Below are 22,602 nucleotides of genomic sequence, written 5' to 3' on the forward strand. Positions count from 1 at the left end.
AATTTCCCGCATCAACCGTCCAGAAATTTCAGTCCCATCAACGCTAAATCCTCGATCAAGCGTTTTTCAAGATTTCGAGAATGGACGGCAGGAATCGAATTTGCGAGTCTAGCGTATTTTAATTTCGTCGGATATCTTGCGCGATGATACTTACGGAACATTCTGTACCAGGCTAACAATGAAGGCCTCTGCCAACTTGCGCTTTGTTAAGAGCTTTCTGTTGAATGTCTCGTTCAGTTGGCTGTGTTACTAGCTGGTGAAAACCAACAATTTACGCAGTCGAGTTTCGGTTTGCTTACACAGTACAGTATTGAAATGGCGCGACCTGTAAAGCATGTGAAAACCCTGCAAGAACAACTTCAGATTATAGAGGAAGTTGAAAGAAATCCAACAGAAAAAAAAGTTGACATCGCGAAACGTTTAGGCTTACCTGCTTCGACACTGAATACAATAATAGGGGAAAAACAAGAGATACGTGAATAAGTAAAAGAATGTGGATCCTCTGCAAAGAATAGAAAAACGGGGAAGGAATCGAGATATTCTAAAATGGAAGCAGTTCTCTTTTCTTGGTATCAGCAAGCTCGGGCGTCGAGAATTCCTGTGGATGGTAACATTTTGCGCATAAAAGCTCGAAGCATCGCTGCAAGAATGGGTATCAAAAATTTTTCTGCTTCGAATGGATGGATTTCCCGGTTTAAGGAGCGTCACGGGCTGGTGTATAAAAAGCTCGCCGGTGAGAGTGCTGCAGTTGACGGTTCGACTGTGGAAGATTGGGGGGAAAATCTCCCAGAGCTGCTTGAAGGATACGAACCGAAGAACATGTATAACGCGGATGAAACCGGCCTATTTTTCAACTGTTTACCGGATCGCACGCTGGCTCTTAAAGGAGAATCTTGTCATGGAGGCAAAAATGCGAAGGACCGCATAACTGTTTTGTTGTGCTGTAACAGTGACGGGTCAGACAGACGTATCCGTATCGTTATATCACATCAACCTCACTAACTGAAAGGGATGACATCGAGATTCTTTCTGTATGTACGCCACACTTTAGCGTTACTTCTGTATACAAGCCTCCTAATGTTGACTTCACATTTGAAGAACCTACCAACTTTAAGTACCAGGGCGTAAATTTCATCCTTGGCGATTACAACTGCCGAAGCACATCCTGGGGATACCCAGATTCAGATACCAATGGAGATAAACTGGAAACATGGGCAGAGAATCATGATCTTCATCTAATTCATGATCCAAAGCTACCAGCATCCTTCAATAGCGGTCGGTGGAAGAGGCTACAACCCTGACAATATTTTCGTATCATCAAAAGTTGCTGGGAGTTGTGGGAAGATGATGGGTAAGGCTATCCCATCTACCCAACACTGACCTGTAATCTGCAAAGTGAATGCCTTGGTAGTGCCAGAGGAGGTACCTTTCAAGCGAAGGTTTAATTTTCAGAAGGCCAATTGGGAAAGATTCACCAACGAGCTTGATATAGAAGTTGCCAAGATCCCACCGAAACCTGCGATGTACGAGGCATTTGTCAAATGCGTCCAGACAGCCTCTAGAAGGACCATTCCAAGAGGTTGTAGAACAAATTACATACCAGGAATGACTGATGACAGCAAACAGCTGATGAACCATTACAAAGATCTTTTTGAGGCTGACCCATTTGCTGATGAAACTATCCAGGTTGGTGAGGAATTGCTGCAAACTATCTCAGCAAATCGCAAAGTTAAGTGGACCTCACTGGTAGAGAATCTGGACATGAAGTTGAACAGTAGGCGAGCCTGGAATCTCCTGAAAAATCTCAGCGGTGACCCAACAAAACCTAGAAACTTCACCACAATTACAGCTGACCAGATTGCAACCCAATTACTCATGAACGGGAAGATTAAAGGTCGGAGTACACGGGAGCAACTGGAACGAACCCCAGGAAGTGAGAACCATAATCTCCAAGAACCCTTCACCTTGAATGAACTAGAGTCTGTCATCTCCACCTTGAAATTAAATAAGGCTGCTGGCATCGATGATATCAGAGTAGAACAGATCAAGAAATTCGGCAGGACTACTCTGCAATGGCTGCTTACAATGATTAATGAGTGTGTATCTAAGCTTTATATTCCCAAGCTCTGGAGGAAAGCTTGAGTGGTTGCACTACTTAAGCCTGGCAAGGAACCAAACGATCCTAAAAACTTTCGCCCAGTATCATTGTTATGTCATTGTTTCAAGATCTTCGAGCGCCTTATCCTTAACCGAATTAGTGGCATCCTCGAAGGAAAGTTCATTCCTCAACAAGCTGGTTTTCGACCTGGAAAGTCATGCTGCAGTCAAATCCTGAACCTTACTCAATACATCGAGGATGGTTTTGAACAGCGTAAGGTAACTGGAGTTGCCTTTGTTGACTTGACCGCTGCCTATGACACCATCAACCACAGGAAGTTACTGAGGAAAATTTACCAGCTCACTAATGAGTATCAACTAACATCTCTCATTGGCATTCTCCTGCAGAACAGAAGATTCCAAGTCTCTCTCCATGGTAAGAAGAGCAGATGGCGCGTACAAAAGAACGGTTTACCTCAAGGCAGTGTGCTAGCCCCTGTGCTCTTTAACATTTACACTAATAATCAGCCCATAATGGAACATACCAGGCTTTTCATCTATGCCGATGATACTGCAGTGGCTGCCCAAGGAAAGACATTTGAAGAGGTGGAGGAAAAGTTGACTTCTGCACTAGATACTCTTGGCTCTTACTATGAAGGCAATCATCTTAAGCCAAATCCCAACAAGACACAGGTGTGCGCATTTCACTTAAGGAATAGAGAAGCTCGGCGGGAAATGGACATTATATGGCAAGGCAAACGACTAGAACATTGTCCAACACCTGTGTATCTAGGTGTTACTCTTGACCGAACACTGTCCTTCAAGAAACATTGCCACAACACCAGGCTGAAAGTTAGTTCACGGAACAATATTTTGAGAAAACTCACAGCCACCACCTGGGGAGCAAGCCCTCACGTCCTGAGAACCTCTGCTCTTGCTTTGTGTGTGTTCGCTGCAGAGTACGCTTCACCTGTGCGGAGTGCATCCACTCACACCAAGGAGGTTAACATTGCAATCAACGAGACTGTACGTATCTTGTCGGGATGTCTGAAGCCAACCCCAGTTGACAAACTCTACCCGATTATTGGAATAGTCCCCCGCACTATCAGAAGGGCTGTTGCTGCTGATGCAGAGAGGACAAAGCAGACTAATGATTCTCGCCACCCACTGCATGAACACGAGGCTGTAGTCTGTCGACTGAAGTCGAGAAAGAGCTTCATCACAAGGACTCAACCACTGGTAGGAACACCTGAGTATAACCGCATCACCAGGTGGAAGAACATGCTGCCGCCTGATACTCCTGTAAAGGAAGAGCTAGCTCCAGGAAATGACCTGCCCTACCCTATTTGGAGATCACTTAATCGTCTTAGGGTGGGCGTACCTCTTTGCAAGACCAACATGCAAAAATGGGCCATACTTCCTGCTGATGGAGACGCATCCTGCGAGTGTGGTGTAACACAAGATCCGAACCACCTGCTCATCTGTCCCCTACTAGAACATCCCTGCACTACACAGGACCTGATCGAGGCGAACAACAAGGCCATCGGAGTTGCTACATTTTGGAAATGCTGACCGGACACGGAATGATGATGATGATGATGATGATGATGATGATGATGATGATGATGATGATAGGCAAAGCAGCGAAACCGAGATGCTTTAAGAACGTGAAGAAGTTACCAGTGCGATACTACGCGAACGGTAAAGCTTGGGTGACCACAGACATTTTCTTGGATTTTCTTCACGGACTGGATGCTTCTATGGGTGCTCAAGCGAGAAAAATAGTTTTGTTTGTAGATAACTGTGCCGCTCATCCGCAGGAACTTTCTTTCTTACGAAATGTGAAAGTTATTTTCTATCCCCCGAACTGTACCAGTGTCCTTCAGCCTCTGGATGCGGGGATGATAAAGTGCTTTAAAGGGTACTACCGCAAGCAGCTGGTGGAAAGGGCTGTGTGTATGTTGGACGCCGGGAAAGAAGTGAAGACGAAGTTCAGTATTCTACAGGCAATCCACTTTGTAGTGTCAGCATGGTTCCACGTTTCGCCCTCCACCATTCAAAACTGTTTTCATAAATGTGGCTTTGGCGAAAGCAGAGACACGAACGACACCAACACCGGCAGCGAAGAACAACTTTTCAGTGAAGACTGGGAGAAGCTCGCGCCGAGAGATGTTAACTTCGAGACGTACGCTACAGTCGATAGTGAGCTTGCCACTTGTGGTGTAAAGAGCATAGAACAGCTGTGTGATGATGCTACTGCCACAGCCAGTGCAAGCGCCGTGCATGAGATTGCGAGCGAGGGGGAAGACGAAGATGAAATTGAATCCCCTGCCAACGTTTCCAGAAGCATTAGCCGCCTTTGACAAAATTCGCGACTATATTACTGCGTATGACACAGACAGCAGCGAACTTCAGAACGTTTTAAATATTGAGGGAGCACTGTACCGTGTTAAGGCACGACAAAACAAAAAACAACTGACGATTAAAGACTTTTTCACTACAAAGTGACTACCGTATTCTGTGACCGAAGAAATGACAAGTGTTGTGTGTGCAGTGCGTAACCTATATGTGTGCAATGTGACACTTTATTTTTGTGAGTGCGAGAGTGTTTCATTACATCTTCTGGGATTTAATGTATTTTGGTATCATTTTTGTATTTGTGCGTTGTGATTAGCTTACTTGATTATGTGACTGGACGTGTTACAACCTATGCTTATTTACGTGTTTTCAGCTATCGCTCCTAACTATAATACCACAGGTAGGTTCATGTGAACTGCACCAGTAATTATGCCTATCATGCAAGCCACATTTCTCGCCTGTTTATCGGTCAAAAAAAATCGTTAATGGAAATTACCGAGGCCTAAAACATGGGTGAACTCGAAGTTAAATTTCGCGCCGTAAGTTCGTAATACAGCACGAAAACCTTTACTGATAAATAAGTTACATTGTTCTTTTTTAGGTTATTAAAACAAAGTCTTCTAATTTACATGAGACTGTCGTCAGATAACGATTACTGTAAATAACTGTACCTGTTCCAGTTAGATTTATTCAAGGTGAAAAAAACAGAAGTAGCTACCTAGACGTTTTAAGTGACTGTATTATAATGTTTTCCCGATCGGCATAATAACTCCGATACACTCTCCTTGCAGCAATAGTGAAACTGGAGTCTCAGATGTGGTTTTTAATTTCTTAGATATCAATATAATTCTGATAACTTATTTAGTAGAATATTTTTCGATGAGCTTGACTGATGAAAGTTGTTGGCCTGAAAGACGTTTTCATGGGAAAGTGACGAAGTTTCTCGGTAAAACTGAATTTAAAATATAGTTTTTAAACTAATGTATTTAATGCAGGCGTTTTTGTACAAATAAAATGATATATATATTTCATTACTGTGAAGTACAGTCAAACTGTTGACGGTTTCAATTTGTTCCCGGATTTTCCGATTTCCCGTATCGTACGATTTTTTCCCAGGTCAATCCAAAAACGGAGAATCGAGGTTTCACTGTAAATTATTATTTTAAACACTCAGAATTTGCCAAAACTCTGTTCAAAAACAAAAGGTAATGGCAAGAGAGTTTAATATTTCAAGGCTAACGATAACCAGAGTGCTAATAAATGTTCGGATCCGAAAGCACTGTCGCAGCACTACACTTCCTGACAACGCAACTAAAGAAGCAGAAACTGGTCAAATGTCAAGCCCTATTTGAATGAAATACAAATTGGAGTTTTACAACAGGACTACGCTTCAGTAATTTCTGTTGCTGACTGGCCATTCAATAGTCCAGATCTTAATCCTTAGGATTATAAATTGTAGTCATAGCTAACAGAAAATCGTCTACAGGAAGAGAGATCTTAATACTGATAGCCTAACAAGAGCTTTGATGATTTCTATAGCTAATTTTCCTACAAACATGGAACGTGATGCAATAAGTGCTTGGCCAGAAAGATTGAAGTCCAGTGTTCAAGAAAAAGGAGGTCATTAGGATAATACACTCAAAACCCCATATCAAGAATAAACAAATGGAACTAAGGGGTAGACAACAACATTACAAGTACTGTATTTAATGTTTCTAAATGTTATAAAATTAAAGGGAAAATAGTAATGTATCATATTTTGAGTCTGCTGTACAGTTTAATGGGTGTATAATTACAGTAGAACCTCGATTATATGTTCCCGTAAACTATGTTTTACCGTATTATTTGTTCAAATTACGTGGTCCCGCGAGCATCCTAATGAAAACACGTTGTAAAAATCCTGCATTATCCGTTCCTCGAAGAAACGATTTCTCGCATCAACCGTCCAGAAATTTCAGTCCCATCAACGCTAAATCCTCGGTCACACGTTTTTTAAGAAACTGCATTTCACGAAAGGACGGCTAATGCATACTTACGGATTTTGGTGTTAACGTCTCGTCACTGCGGTAATTTGAGAAGTACTGTAGGTACTGAAAAAGCAATCGGCGGCGAACTTGCATAAGGGACCATCTTAGCATCGCATTCGGATGGTATTAAAGATTAAATAACTGGAAAGGAGGTTCAACCTATTCAATACTCAAAAGAAAGAAACGTAGCAATCACATTTCTATTTAAATGGGACCGGTTTCGACCTTAGAAATAGAAATGTGATTGCTACGTTTCTTTCTTTTGAGTATTGAATAGGTTGAACCTCCTTTCCAGTTATTTAATTTTTAACATCAATAATTTCAATACGGAACAATGAAATTTTTATCTTTAAATTCGGATGGTATTGTTTAGAGAATCGGTGGAAATCATAAATCGGAGAGTGTGCATAACAACTAGGAGACAGAGCGCATTTCGACAGCTCTACCTGAAGACGGAATGAATTTCGCCAAATGTTCGACTTGCAAAACGTCTACATTATGTCCAGGGTTAGATGTTTGTTTTCCGAGTGTATTGTCGAACAGGTTTTCGGCATTTCCCTCAGGGCACTGTATAGTCACTGGGCTTTCAGGCAGGAATCGAAACTGCTCCTTCTTAAGTAACACAAATTTACAGCAGTATTTTAATATTATTGTAGGCCTACACGATTATGTTACTGAGATGTTGCATCTTACATACATAAAGCCCTGGGAGATTTTGGTATTGCCTATTAGTGTTTTAGTCCTAATACAAGACTGGGAATTTCACGTTTTTGTGATAAAATGTTGTAAAAACTGCAGTTGTTTTATTTGCGCACATTATATTTAAAGCTTTGTATCATTTCGCAATTGCACAGCAAGCGCACTTTCCAGCTGAGCTCAAGGTCGCGAATATTCGTAATTTCGGAAGTGTTAATGATATTTTTTCTCTTTCCAATTTGATTGTGATTAGTTACGAGATGAGGTGAATCTAATGCATTCAAGAACTTGAAGATCGATACTTAGATTCAAAACCATATTCACGAGTTCAACATAATCTTGAAAATCCGATGTAGACCTACGCCTAATTTACGCGGTACAATATTTCCATAAACTGACTGCGAACAGTTATCCGTACCGGTGACCAAATTACAATGGAAGATAAAAAAAGAAGATTTGTATCTAATGTGCTTATTTTATTAGATTAGAGAATTAAAAACTATTTGTGATCGATTGTTGTTTGGCTTGCCGTTACGGGTATTAGATTTTTCGAAGAGTTTGGCTCTGGCTGATCAAAGTTGCTAAATTGAAATAAATTTTCAGAGCGAAATTGACGAAGATTCCCCTGTAAAAGTGAATGTAAAGTTTCGAGATTTTTAAGTCGCTACCGGTAATTAATGTTTGAAAATGGCCCTGCTGTCTAACTTGCCTGCATCTCACCCGGAGGGCCCGGGTTCGATTACCGGCCAGGTCAGGTATTTTTACCTCGATATGACGGCTGGTTCCAGGTTCACTCATTCTATGATTCGGGAGATAGTGGGTTCGAGCCCCATTGTCGGCAGCCCTGAAGATGGTTTTCCGTGGTTTCCCATTTTCACACCAGGCAAAGGCCGGGGCTGTACCTTAATTAAGGCCACGGCCGCTTCCTTCCAATTCCTAGGCCTTTCCTATCCCATCGTCGCCATAAGACCTATCTGTGTCGGCGCGACGTAGAGCAAATAGAAAAAAAAATAGCATTCTATGAGAGAGAGCCAGGAATAACAGCCGAGAGGATTCATCACACTGACCATGCGTCACCTCGTAATCTGCAGGCTTTCGAACCGAGGGTGGTCGCTTGGTAGGCGGAAGGCCCATTGGGGCTGTAGTTTGGTTTGGTTTAGGGGTCTTTGTAAGATTATAAGTATACATATTTAATTTTTGTGATGTTTTGCCAAATTGTTGATGGTTTATTCGTTCCCGGATTTTCCGCTTTCCCGTGTTGTACGTTTTTTTTCCATGGTCCCTCCAAAAACGGAGAATAGAGGTTCCACTCAATTTTATGCAATTTTTATGTGTAAGTGTAGCATCCTCTTCACAGAATTTACCAATCTCAGAACTTAAGCAAGCATTTGACAGGCCAGGGACTCCTTGAAAACAATTTGGCGAACAAAATGGAATTCATCGTTTTAGAAGCCTTACTTGTGGACAGTCGAGATTTTCTTCTGATGACGCCGAGCATAGTTCTCTGTGAAATGTAAAGAATTTCACCTTATTTTCCTGACACGGCATAAGCCCAAAAGCCTGTATCATGTCTGTAAAATGGAATTCGATGGGGAGTTATTAAATGGGCTTATGGAAGAAGCTAGAACTGGCTGAGTCAGCTAAGGGGATGTGCCTGGATGTGTTAGGAGTTAATGATATTCGGATAGGGTAGACAATGAGGAAGAGATCGAGGTAACAGGTAGGGACCCTCTTAGAGGCAGCCCTGCCCTGGGAGAGGCGCCCCTGCCTATGAGTCCCAGAGCACGCTGACCCGGTGTGTAACATCTGGTAAAGGATCCCAGCTCAGTGTAACGAGTAAAGACCTCAACGGCAGTAAAAGCGGAGAATATGATTCAGTACAGTGGAGCTGGCGGAGGAGGCAACCCATTCCTCTGGGGGTAGTACAGATGGAACCCACTGCCTTGTGGGATGAGGAGGGATCCTCGAAGGCTAAGGGAGTAAACCCCGAAAGAACATCCTCAATTACGTTAGGTCTAGCAAGCCAGTAAAAAGTTTATATTTGTAGTTTCTTTCAAACAAAAGAGCCTCCGAATGCATTTATCAACTGAATTAAGACGCCAGCATGAGCATCCCATTTCAAGGATGATGGTTTATGGCCTGATGATAGACAGAAAATAACAGTTGCAGTTGTGCTCCGCTGTTGCGTTCTTTGCCAGCACCGATCAAGAGGCGTTTCACATTTCACAACCGGTACATATACAAAACTGCCATCCGCAATCATTCCATTTCGGTGCAGCACTTTTATGCAAAAGTACATTGCATTTACACAAATGGGCATGGTTACAGTGCTGCAAACATTGACCTATCATTAGTGCAAATGAGCATTAAGGCTTACACTATAGAACGTTCCAACCTTAAATTGCAGTACAGCGGTAATGGGATAATTCCGTCTCTTTCCTTCTCCCATGTTTTGCGGGTAGCGCTGTCCTACTCTAATGCAGCGGGTTTGCCAAATATCCGTAAATCAGAATGTTATTGTTTAAAATGGGTAAATATCGTGTTATGTACAGAATTTCAAGGCGCATTCGATGCTGTTAACAAAAAAAATGTAAAAAAAATAATTTAGTGTGAAAATGGTAATATAATGGAAAGTGTCGCCAAATGCAAAATCTTCATTTTATAGAACTTATCATGTCATAACTCCTATTTTATATCCATTACTTTCATAATTTTTTCACTACTGGTAAAGAAACATTTCAGCTCGATATAGATAAGTTTATTTTGAAATTTAAATGATAACAAAATGCAGTATATGCGTTTATTTTCAGTCATGTTCAGGGAATTTTATGTACAGGCACGAAAAAGTCAGTCGCTGGCCAGCGTCTTTCCTATTGAATTTGCATAGGGGGTCAAAGCGAGGCAAATGGTCTACATATATGGAAGTTATTTTCAAAACAATCCCGAAGTTCTTATCTTGCTTAGTTCTTAATTTGTGACAGGAAGACTATCTCCTTGAATTTTGGTTTCGCGCGTGACTCGGCTGGCTGGCTGCCTGGATGGCTAAGTACCGGTAGTGATCTCGCAAACATGCGCTTTTAACATTTCCAGACAGTCGCATGCAGTGCAGTGCTCATTTCGTCAGTAGTATGTATAATAGTGATTAAATACATATCAGTGACGTATGTACACTTCTTGAGGGCAAGTGTATTTCATTTGTGTGGTTCGTGAGTTCGTGCTCGTGCGTGGGGATCTAATTTCGAAGAAAAAGTGCAGAAGGATCATGGCGTGGTTAAAGCAAAGCAAACGGTCGTCGGATATGGAAGTAGTAATTATTAAATCATACCTCAAGTCCTTATCTCGTTAACTCTTAATTTATGACAGGGAGAACGTCTCGTTTGTTTACGTTTCACGAGTGACTCGGCTAGCTGAGCTTTTAAATATACTGACAGCCGTGTGCAGTGGTGTTCATTTAATCAGTATTATAAGATGATTAAATAAAGATCAGTGATATATATAGAATATTTAATGGCATGTGGCCTCCGAAGAGGACGAGTGCAGGTCTTTCAAGTTGACGCCGCATAGATTCACAATTAAGTGTTTATTTATTTTCCACCTGCGCGTCTATAAGAATCGGACCCTACCTGTGATGAATTATAATGCTGAAGACGGCACACACCCCAGCCCCCGAGCCATTGGAATCAACCAATGAAGGTTAAAAGCCCGTCCCGGCCGGGAATCGAACCCGGGGCTCTGGACCAAATGCCAGTACGCTAACTATTTAGCCATGGAGCCAGACAAGATCAGTGATAAATGTATAGTTCTTGAGGACAAGTGGATTGTGTTTGTTGTGTCTGTGTAGTTGTCAGTTCATGCTCGTGCGGGGGGTTCTTAGTTCGAAGAAAAAGTGCAGAAGGATGTACAGTGGATCGTCAAATTAAAAAGAAACGTTCCGTAGGTAAACTCAGGGCAAAAGAACGCAATATTTTAATGAGTGTCCTGGATTATTTATTAAAGTCTATGAATATTAGCAGCGCAGTCAGTGAAACTGCTTAAGCTACAGGTTGTTCCGAAAGAACAATCTATGCTATAAGGAAGGAACACACACATGGTCCTTTGCGAACTCCCGCAAAAAAAAAAAAAAAAAACAGAAGGATGGCAGAAAAAGGAAAATTAAATATGATGAAATTGTGCGAAGTGGAGTGCGTCGAGTGGTTCACTCTCTTTTATTTGCTAACATACCACCGACATTGAACGTGATTTTGAGTCGGGTAAATGGAGAAGTTTCTTTGCCACGATTTTCCAAAACTACGTTGTATCGCTTCTTACATGATATAGGCTTCCGTTATTTAAGACGGGGTAATAAAGCAGCTTTCATTGAAACTGATGAAATTATTAATTGGAGGCACAGATATCTCAGGGAGATAAAACATTTGAGGGTACAAAATAAAGCTATAATTTACACAGATGAATCGTGGGTAAATATTGTACAGACAGTGACAAAAGAATGGAAGGATACGACAGTGAAAAGTGCATGGCAGGACGGCATTGAAGGGGTGAGTTCGGGACTTAGGCCACCGAAAAGCCGAGGACCGTGATTTGCCTTAGTCCACGCGGGTAATGAACATGGTTTTGTTCCAAATGCTGAACTAACATTTTTATGCCATAAAAACATAAGACAATTGGGCAAATTACGTGAAGGAAGTAAAGAAAAATGAAGAGAGATTTGTGGAAAACAGACGAATTACAGGACGAAGTCGACGATGAAAAGTTTTTAATACGACTTTCTTCATCGTCCGAATCATCCTCAAGGTAATCTCCCGAACCTGGTTCATCCAAAGCGGGAAGATCCGACCTTGCAGAAATGATAGAAAGTGTACGTCCAATGTCTGAGAGCAACGTCAATGATTAAGGTGTGTTGTATTTATTTTACCATCCTACAAATATTAATTCATGAGTGAATTTAAAATTACAAAATTACAAACGAAAAATGTGGAATTGTGACGTCCTGTTTGAGTCGCACTCGAACGTGATCTTCACAAGTCGATTTCGCAACAGCACGCTCCATCTACGCTGTACTGCAATTTAAGGTTGGAACGCTCTATAGAAGTGCATTCGAACCCACTATCTCCCGGGTGCAAGCTCACAGCCGCACACCTCTAACGGCACGGCCAACTCGCCCGGTACTAATTTCATTTGATAGCAAGCGACCCTTCAAAGGCTGTTTCTGAAACCCTTGGAAACATGTTCACCCCGAAAAAGCCTTCACAGATCACAGTACACTGATTTTAATGATATTTTATTTGTCCAACTATGTCCAAATATTTCAACAATTTAGCACTTAACAGCACTTAAGCTGCAAGGAAGAGACTATTCAAGACCAGCTGCAAGTACAAAATCATAGATTAAAGAAAGAAAGAAAGAAAGAAAGAAAGAAAGAAAGAAAGGATGATGTAAAGCCAAGAAACCCAACACTGTATTTAATTATTAGTTAAGAACAGCAGAACCTCTATTAACCATCCCTTGATTCAATATTCAGTGATTATCAGTCATAAAAAAGAGCCTTATGTACCTTTAAATCAAACGGGGCTGAGTCAGGGTCACAGCTATAAATTTTTATGTAGATTATGTATTGCGTGACTACTTTTGTCGACATACAATACCTAGTCTGTTTGGGTTTGATATTTATTGTTGAGAGTTTATTTTTTAACTCTAATTTTCTTTTCACTTCTGCAAGACAAAGTCAAAGTAAAATGGATCTCTGATATAGAAGTAAAATACAAATGGCAAGAAATTGATATCAATGTTATGTGCAAAATTTAAATTTATACTTATACCACACAGAATGGTAGAAGTTTCGATGGATGCACCAGAATCTCATCATCACCATGTGATTAGTACCTTTCTTTCTTGGAAGTTCTAGTAAGAAAAAAACCGGACAGCTTCTTAGGACATACCATCTATCGTAAGCCTACCCACACAAATCACTATCTTCATGCAGATTCTCACCACCATCCAATATAAAAACAGAGCATTCTCACGACACTCACCATGACAGCAACACGAATTTATGAGCCATCAAATATCCAGGAAGAGATGGACACACTCAGTCTCATTCAAGGGTAATAGTTGCAACGAGGTACAGATTCATAGAATCCTGCATCCCAGAGGGACAACTAAGCAAAGTTCACAGAAAGAAAAAGCGAAGGGAACTGCCTACCTGCCTTACAACCATAAGACCACAGACCGAATTGCCAAGGTCCTCTGCAAACAAAATATAAAAACCGTGTTTGGCACAGTCACCACAACTGCTCACAGTTTAGGTCAAAGCAAGGACAAATTGTCCCCACTATTACACCCTGAGGTGTACAAAATTCCCTGTACTTACAGCAAGGTATACATCGGCCAAAGATGCCAGACCACTGGGACTCGCATCAAGGAACATCAAAGAAATATTCGTCTCAACCAGCCAGACAAGTCAGCAATAGCTGAGCACGCCCTATCATCGGGTCATGATGTCATGTTCCGAGATGTTTGAGCTCTTACCCACACTAGACACTAAAGGTCCAGGATTATACGGGAAGCTGCGGAAATATGTAAAATTCCTAACAATTTCAACAGGGATACTGGCTATCAATTAATAAGTGGTTGGCAGCCATTAAGGATCTACATAGGTAGTTCTCATCCCTGTCCTTTCACTATCGTTATTTCATTTCGGTGTATTCCAAATTCGTACGTTCCTCATCAACAGATGTTTCGTTCCAGCCTTGTGTCAGAGGCATACTTTCATATGTGTTTACACCAGTTTAAAAAAACACACACACCCCTCCCAGACCAATTCTGATGGTGCCATCAGCTCCCGCTTCAAATACTAGCGCTGTACCACTTATGGTGAGCCATCTGGTGACGAATGAACACACCACTTACACTTCTATTACTAACGTCTAAGTTCAAACCTTCATTATAGTAGAAATCTTCCTTGTGAACAGTCAAGATTTTCTTCTACAGAAGCGAGCAAAGTTCTCTGCGAAACGTAAAGAGCCCAAAAGCCCTACAAGTACGGGCCGTGAAATCATCAACGTTAGCATTGAATTAGTCTCGCATCGTTCGGCTGCCTTAACTTTGATACGTTCCCAATAAGCATTTTCAAGCTGGGCGTTGCTGATTTTTGGAGTTTTAGGGAATTCTGACAGGATGCTCTATCCTTTTGAATGTGTTTTCAATAATTTTAAAGCCGTTTATTTTCCATATGTTTCAACATTTTGCGATGGAAAGAATTTTTTGTACTTATTTGCACAACAATTTTCTCAAATGTTCTATATTTGATTTTTCAATGTATAATTTTAATACTCGCCAAAATGAATCAAATAACACCTCACACAATGTGTTACCATGTCAGAGTCCAGAGCTACTCTAATTAGCAGCATGGCGAGTTTAGTCCCTCAAGATGGCATTGCTATTTCATCGCCCAGTGCCAACACATAGAGGTCAGGCTCTTGTTACTCGGTACATTACAATGAGAAAATGATCAGTCACCACATGTACTGTCTAGAAATTACTTTGATTTCAAAATGATCATGTTTTTTAAATGCTCATCGACATAAGTACATTTCCAAAACCAGAAATTAGAACTACTACATAGTACTACTTACTTTTTCCGTCAATACTTAAACCATTACTAAGCTCACCGGACAAAAAATTACCGTATAATCCCGAATACCACCCGCACTTTTTCCCCCAAAATATTGGTTCTAAACCTTGGGTGCGGCTCGTATTCAAGCCATTCATTCACATAAATATTTACTACGTTTTCATGGAGTACTGAAATAGATTCGAATACGGTTACCATACTCAATATACCACATGTAAACGGGCATTCAAGTCATATTGTGTTTTAGTTGCGTTCTAGAGAACAAGATTGATTTTTTCTCAACACGGTTACAATGGCATGTAAATGCGAAATTTAAGGTAATGAAATACAGTAAATCAAAGAATATGGGTAAATGTGCGGTAAATATGAAAGCCACTGTGCGGATGCTCGATCGTCATTTGTTCCGCAAGTGTTGCTGGCAAGCTGGGTGCGCGAATAGCTGATCTCGTGGGATATCGTGCTTTGCGAGAGTAGAGACTGTTGGTTACGGAAGTCTACCTCGCTCACATTTGAGTTCCGTATCTGTCCCGTGAAGGTGCTGTCTCAGTAATAAGTGATGGATTCAAAACAGCGTCTGCAGTCATTTAATGTGCGTGAGAAACTTAAAGTTGTAAGCGAAGTTGAAATATACGAAAATCATGCCGTTGGCAGAAAGTACGATATTGATGAATCGTGTATTCGTGATTGGCAGAAGGAAAAACTTCTAAAAAGTAACAGCGATCGCACAGCGTTCCACGGGCGGTATGCAGTGTTTCCAGAAATTGAAGAACGACTCCACATATTTGCGATAGAAAAACCTGAGTTAGGATATGGTGTTTCTAGTGAAATGTGTCAATTGAAAGCACTAGAGATCTCAAAAGAACTCAAAACACACGGTTTTACTGCAAGCCGCGGATGAATCCGAAACTTTTATCGGAGAAAGGGATTGTGCATTCGGAGACGTACGTTGCCTTTCTGTGAGTGTATACCAAAGTTGCTTTGAGAGGTTGCGAGTCCCTCTTCAATTCATTTTTCAGCTAGTAAGCATGGAATTTATACTAACATATCCGATATACCAAAACATTCTTCAAAACCCCAGTCTGATATGACAGTGGATTGGGGAAATATTCAAATTTCACTACTGATGGAAAGATTTTGTTTTTTGTTAAGCCTATCAAAAAGAAGTAAATCTAAATAAATGTATTGGATTTTTGCTTCCTAATGAATAGCAGCAGCATTATTTACCTATTTGACTTTATACATACAGTTCACAAAATGCAATCAAATATTAGTATGATTATGCCAAAATGCAAATCATCTTGTTTCTTTTCTATATTCATTTTGATAGTAAATTTGTCACAAGATTTCTATACAAGGTTAAAAGAAAATTTTAAGACGATCATCATTATCCACTTCCCTTGTCCAGCTCCCACCAGGTTGGGACCTAAGATCTGTGATGATGATGATGATGATGCTTATTGTTTAAAGGGGCCTCTAATATATAAGTCATCAGCCCCAATCTATGATATAAAAGGCTAAACTTGCATTTATAAATTCCTTAAAAAATTACTTTAAAAACAGCTGACAGGTATCTCAATATTGACCGTTAAAATGGTTAATAGAGGTTATACTTTATTCTTTCAGGTTTCAATTCACCCAGAACGATTTCAGTCATGCTTTGTTCAAAAAGTGGGGCTCCAGGTCATGTTATCTAAAAGAGGGGCGTACCCTCAGTTTACGCTGATAAAGAAAGTTTTACTTAGCTAATAGGCCTAAACAGAAAGCAAATAGAAGAAATGAATATATCACGTACATTGTAAAAACTATTTTCTACCCTATTAATCTGTTAGCTAATCACTGTTTACATGCAATTCTTCCTGCTCGCTGGTACCTCTCTACCTGGCAGTGCTTGTTGGGTGTGCCAATGGTTTGGGTCTAATCTCGATGTTGATTCTTTCCTCAAGAGACTTCTCCTGCAAAGAAGCCACTGCATTTCTGAAATCTTTAATTTCTCGAGCTTCCTCATCAGATTTACGTTTCTCCTCCTCCAACTTGCTACGATCCACTAGATCCAGAAACTCTACTTCATCATCATCCAAGCCTTTGATCATATTTTCTGAAAAATAAACATTACAATATTATTTCCTTTTGTAACTGTTCCTCAATCATCATTTAATAATACAATGGTTTGTATTCACATGCAAAAAAATATGTTCCCAATTCATTATAGGTACTAAGAAGAAAAAAGGTCAACAGCTCTATGTACTTGAGTATGCAGGAACTGTCTGATATGCTGTAGTTGTACTTATGTGGGTACTACAATAGAGGATGTATGTGTAATTTTGTAGGCCTGCAATAAAGGTAGGTGTCTTAGTATTTGAAAAGGGTTCAATTCAAATTGTCTTCCTAGAGCAAGTGTGAAATGCCCTGAGAACAAGTCAAGTTCAGAACAGATGCTGTAAGCACCACCATTCCTTCAAATATGTAGCTTCTTACTTTCATTATGAAGCATTCTATAATATATACCCATGGCAATATCAGTGCTGCAGGGCACTTCATTTGGCAGTTATTTGCCACAGTAATGAAAGGATTTTGCATCATATGAAATCATTATATTCACTGGTCTGTAAAACCAAACAAGGAAATTTGCTAATCAATATGACAATTTGCCAGTTCTCAAAACTTGTAAATAATCACATTTTGAATTGTAAAGGAACTTTGAGTTCTAAGTTGGTACACACTATCAAAGAGATACACAACAGCAGTGGTAGCCAACCCTTTTTATAACGAATAGTCCTTCAGTTCCATTACTGTAACTGCTTTCGAAGAGGTGGAAATTAGTCCATCCTTGATACACATTTGATATCCTTGATATCTTTAACACAAGACAGAGAAATGTTGCACCTTACATCCAATTTTGCTTTTAGTTTTTACTTAACTCTCTCAACAGTAAAGCAACAAAATCAAATTGAAGAAATATAGCAAGATACACATTTTCCTCATGAAACGGAATGACTGTTCTCCAACATTTGTGTCGTGATTTAAATCAAAATTCATCCAAGATGTAGGTTTGTGCTTTCAGGTCAGAAACAGGGAAGCAGCAAGGGAGCTCAACATTAGCTGGGAGGAGATTGCCTGGAACATTTTTTTTACCCCAAACTACGTAGGGATAACTTTGCATTGTATCTTATCTTACAAGGCACATGTACTCACTTGCCACTCCCTTCTCAGAAACAGTAGAGTTCCTTGGGAAGTCAAAACACACAGGAGTTTGGTCATCATTGTAATAATTATTAAATGAATGTTGTATGGTCTACCTTTTTCAATACTATATTATGCAATGTTATTGAATTACATTACTAAACTAGGGATTAGTTTCGGCCTTGGCTGGCCATCTTCAGCCTTAATGTAATACACCTAATAACTAAACAAATGTAAAAACACACAATTGTCATGAAAACTAATGTACAAACACACAATTAACATCAAATCTGGGATGAACTAAGTGTAAAATCTGAAAAATAAATTAGGCTCTAAATTCTTAGCATCTGGAGTATGCTCATCATCCAGACTTTCTTGTATTGATATTCATAGAATTGTTAGTTCCATTACAATTTCAATTGCAAAACAGGAACTGGTAAATGTTGATTCTGTAGTCAGATCATCAATCACCAAATCTACTTGAGTAGTGTTATCAATATGCAAGTCACTGGATGCCACTGTAAATAACTACCAGCTGACACAGAACTGCCAGATGGTGTTTCCACATCGAACAAATGTAAATGAAATGAAATGTTCCCGTAGTGCTTGTTAAAAATATGCTGAAATGCTGTTGGATATTGTCAGGACGGCACATGAAGATATGGTTAAAAGTGATACATTCTTAATTTGTGGCTGGTATAAATTCGCAAATCACTGCGGTGTCCATGAAGTTAACCTCGATAAATGATCTATCATCTATCTATCATTCATTCTGGTTAACTCACGGTCCGCTCCTCTGTTATTTTCCTCTGCAAATTTCACCACTTCTAGCTTATATGAAGGCGTGTAACTGTTAACTTTCCCCATGACAATTATTTACAAATTAACAAGCTTCACAGTGGACGAGTTCAGACTGCACGGCAGTGACCCTTCCGTTTGTTACTGCAGACGTGCATTCTTGCATAAAGCCCAAAAATTGGATGGGCAGTTCTTAATCGGTGCAAAAATATATGCGAATATTCAGTCAAAAAATTTAGGGGTGCGGCTGATAGGCGAGAAAATATGGTATTTGAAACTAAATGGTAATATTTAGTCAAGTGCACTATTTGAATTTATAACTTAATGTGATTTATTGATCATACTCGGTCAAGATACTGCAATACCTTTGTCATAAAGTAACTTAGTGCATGCCTCTCGATCTTACCGATATACAGTAGTTAATTTTATCTTTCTGTTCAATCTCTGGTGTTGCTGTAGATCGATTTGCTTTCGTTTGGCAGCTTTGTAGTTCACCCTTGAAAATTGGTTATTGGTTTGTATGGAAAGAATATTTTATTACTGGGGTGGAACAATGCATAAAATTATCATCCAGGAAGGAGATTTCAACTCTGCACTGTCTCTGCTAGCCCGCAGCGGAACAGGTTTTCCCCCGCCGTGTAAGCGAGTCTGGGTTTTTTTTTGTGCCTTGTTGAAGACACCAGATGAGTAGCACGTGGACACAAACTCTACCAGACCAAAAGCGATCAATACTTTGAGATTTTGACGTCATAATATTTAACCAATTGGATCGCAAGGTTAGCCCGATCGCTAAATCTTAGCCAATAAAATTCAACTAACACACCTACGTCTTGAAGAAATAAATACCCATGTATCTGGGGGAATCTTGCTCTTTTTGTGTCTTCAGTTGTCTACGTGAATAATTGCTTCGTACAAGTGCAAGTCATCATGTTGTAAGAGCACATGTGTAATTGGAGATGGCATATACGACGTTGAACATTACAAGCATTCATTTGATGAAATATGATATTTTTTCTGCTTCTGAGGAAATTTTGAGATACGGAAATATTGGATACGCAGCAGTTCAGATTTCCTTAATTTTATAAATCTGAGGAAATTTTAAAGTACGTAAAAACTGTGCCAGCTTGGAGAATCGAGTGTGTGTTGGGAACTATTACTAAAGCAAACCTTTTAATTTCAGCTTTCACCAGAAGACGGAAGATCACTAGCAGTCCTGAACTATTTCGGAGGAATGGAACTTCAACATTACGACGGAGTTTGTAACTGTCCGAAGTCCTCGCCTGCTGCAGCCATGTGTAACTAAAATGTGGGGCATAATTCAGCCCAGGGGAGAATAATATCAGAGATGGAGTTTGGTTAAATATTTACTGATCATCAACCGAGTCCAGAAGCCAAGTCTACTACAGCTAAGATTTTAAATTATACTTTTCTCTATTTTCTGTTGTAATAATTATGTAGACGTAGTCCTTGCTTGAATATTTGAGATCATTTCTAATAGTCTTTGTAGTTAGGAATTTCACTCTTCTTTCACTGGTGTTGGTAGATTTGATGTATGTGAGAGTGTATTTGGGACCTATATTTTGTTCTATTTGAGTGTGTGCTTCGTGACATGTTCTCACTGTCCCATGATAAGTCGAGGAAAGTGTTAAAAATATTTGACCCACGCGATAACATTTATTAATTTATAAAATAATGATGGAATAATTTTTGAATTATTTGGGACAGAATATCGACGTGTTCTGTGAACTTAGGATTTTTCCTTGATGTTTTGTGGTTTATCATAGATTTGTGATAGGATAGAGTCATCTATGATTTCATTAAACCATAGCCTACGATGACGCGACCGCGCGCGTATAATAATAATAATAATAATAATAATAATAATTGACATTATTACGGTCTAATAGAATGTTTAAAGGTCATGAGTGTAATTATTACTGTGCTTATAAGTGATTAATGTGTGCTATATTGAAGTAGATGTTGGCCTGGAATATTGGTCGTGGCTTGAATGTCCACAAATCTTGCATTTACTCTTATTGGTATTTTTGAGACTTGTAAATGGATCTTAAGATAAGATTTTATTTGTGTGTCCATTACATGAGTCAGTTAAGGAAGAGAGTGTGTCTTTGAACATAATTTCTTCTTATGCAGCACATACTGATCGATAACTTGAGATAATAGGAGATTTAAAATAACGTAGTCGTGACTCATAGACCGTATGCGCGAATGCTTATTTATCTATAACTGTAGGCAATTCAATGGAAATTTTTAGTGATGATTTCTACTGTAAAATTATCCTGGAACATCGCTGTGGAATCTATTTCATTGGAAAAGTGATAATCCTGTTACAATCACACGCCAAACGATCGTAATGGTAGCCCTTGTCTGATATCGTCATCGGGAGAAACTCTCATATTTCAAATAAAATAAAAAATTAAAAATCAAGAGATAGGTTTCGATAACTCTATTTGATAATATTACCGTGGACCAAAGCTTGAATGTGCGATGGATGAATGACTGATATTTTGTAAATGTGATTTTCATGGTGATATTTCGTCATGATATGTGTACGCTGTGCGCGTAAAGTTTTCGATTTTCTTGTTGTTTTGTGGCGAGCATATTTGGCTCAATTATAAATCTTTAAGCAATTTTATGACGGAATAAGATAGATTAGGAGCTTTGCTTCGAAGGAAAATACTTAAGCAAGGATCGCGTCAATGAACTAAGCTCACAAAATGTAAAATGTTTAACTTTACAATGCGAGAATTTTAGGTCTTTATTGTGAGTTGTGCACAACACTAGGTCAATTGACACAAGAGTAAAAATCTAATGAGTTGAATATTGGACTTCAAAATAATTTAATTAAATAATTTGAAGCATAAGTAATTAATTAGAATAATATTTAATTAATAGAAAAGATTTTTTTTGATTTTTCATGTGAGGTAAAAATTTGACTCATTGCAAAATAAATCGCAGAGTATTGTTAATTTAAATAATAATTTGAAAAGTCAGATTTTTGATATTTTGAGATAGGATTTTCTCAGATAATAAGTTAATTAATTTCCTAATACGATTTATTAAGACTCAGTTTCGTATCTTTGCAGAATGCAATTTAATGAAGAACTGTGGGTGAATTCCAGCAGGGAAGAGCTAAATATTTTTTATTCAAGATTTTGAAATATTAATGGAATTTGGAAAGTGCTAATAATTTTTTAATAAATGTTAAAACCCATTTTCTTTTAGTGTTTTCATTTGTCGTCAGTCCTTAGGTTGTCCCTGTCCTCAATAATTTAGCGTTGCCTGTAAGCGAACGTTCCGCCTCTGGGACTTTTGCTTACCGGCTGAGCTGCCCGGCAAAACGGGGGCAGTAGGGTGCTTTGGTTTTTATCCTGTAATGTGATCAGATGTATTGTTGAGTAGTTGAGGGCATTCTTCTCTTGGGTTTAATGTGTGCAGTTTTCTTTTGATATCTGTTTTCTTATTTTATTGTAAGTTTGCTGGGATCTCATTTCTGCTTTTAATTACTTGTTGAAATTTTGAACTATTACAAAGAAAAGGCAATGATTTGACTAACTGAAGTTAAATTTATCTTTATTTTTGGTGATCAACATTATAAATTCAGTACTCCTGCATTAATTGTAAATTCATTCATTTTAAATGTTTTCTTTTATTCTTTTAATCTCAATTCAATATATTTTAAATTTTCATTGGCGTATTTCCTTTTTTTAGGTGTAGCGAAAACAACCTTAAACAAAAATGACCCGGTCACAACCTTTTCTGGTTCGTTCTCTCCCTTCTATTTGTATGTGTGTACAT

At 39.2% G+C, this 22,602-nt stretch overlaps 1 protein-coding gene across 4 annotated transcripts in view; it reads right to left on the bottom strand.

The window, feature by feature from the left end:
* The window catches only part of LOC136865941 (PSME3-interacting protein), a 140,653-nt gene that overhangs the window by 64,536 nt on the left and 53,515 nt on the right, over nucleotides 1–22,602 (bottom strand). For all 4 annotated transcript variants that reach the window (XM_067142500.2, XM_067142498.2, XM_067142499.2 and 1 more), the window contains exon 4: nucleotides 16,687–16,903. In XM_067142500.2, the coding sequence (XP_066998601.1) occupies nucleotides 16,687–16,903 (217 nt within the window). The remainder of the gene's footprint in view (nucleotides 1–16,686; nucleotides 16,904–22,602) is intronic.

The sequence above is a fragment of the Anabrus simplex genome, chromosome 3 (genome assembly GCF_040414725.1).
Source record: "Anabrus simplex isolate iqAnaSimp1 chromosome 3, ASM4041472v1, whole genome shotgun sequence".
Classification (NCBI taxonomy): domain Eukaryota; kingdom Metazoa; phylum Arthropoda; class Insecta; order Orthoptera; family Tettigoniidae; genus Anabrus; species Anabrus simplex.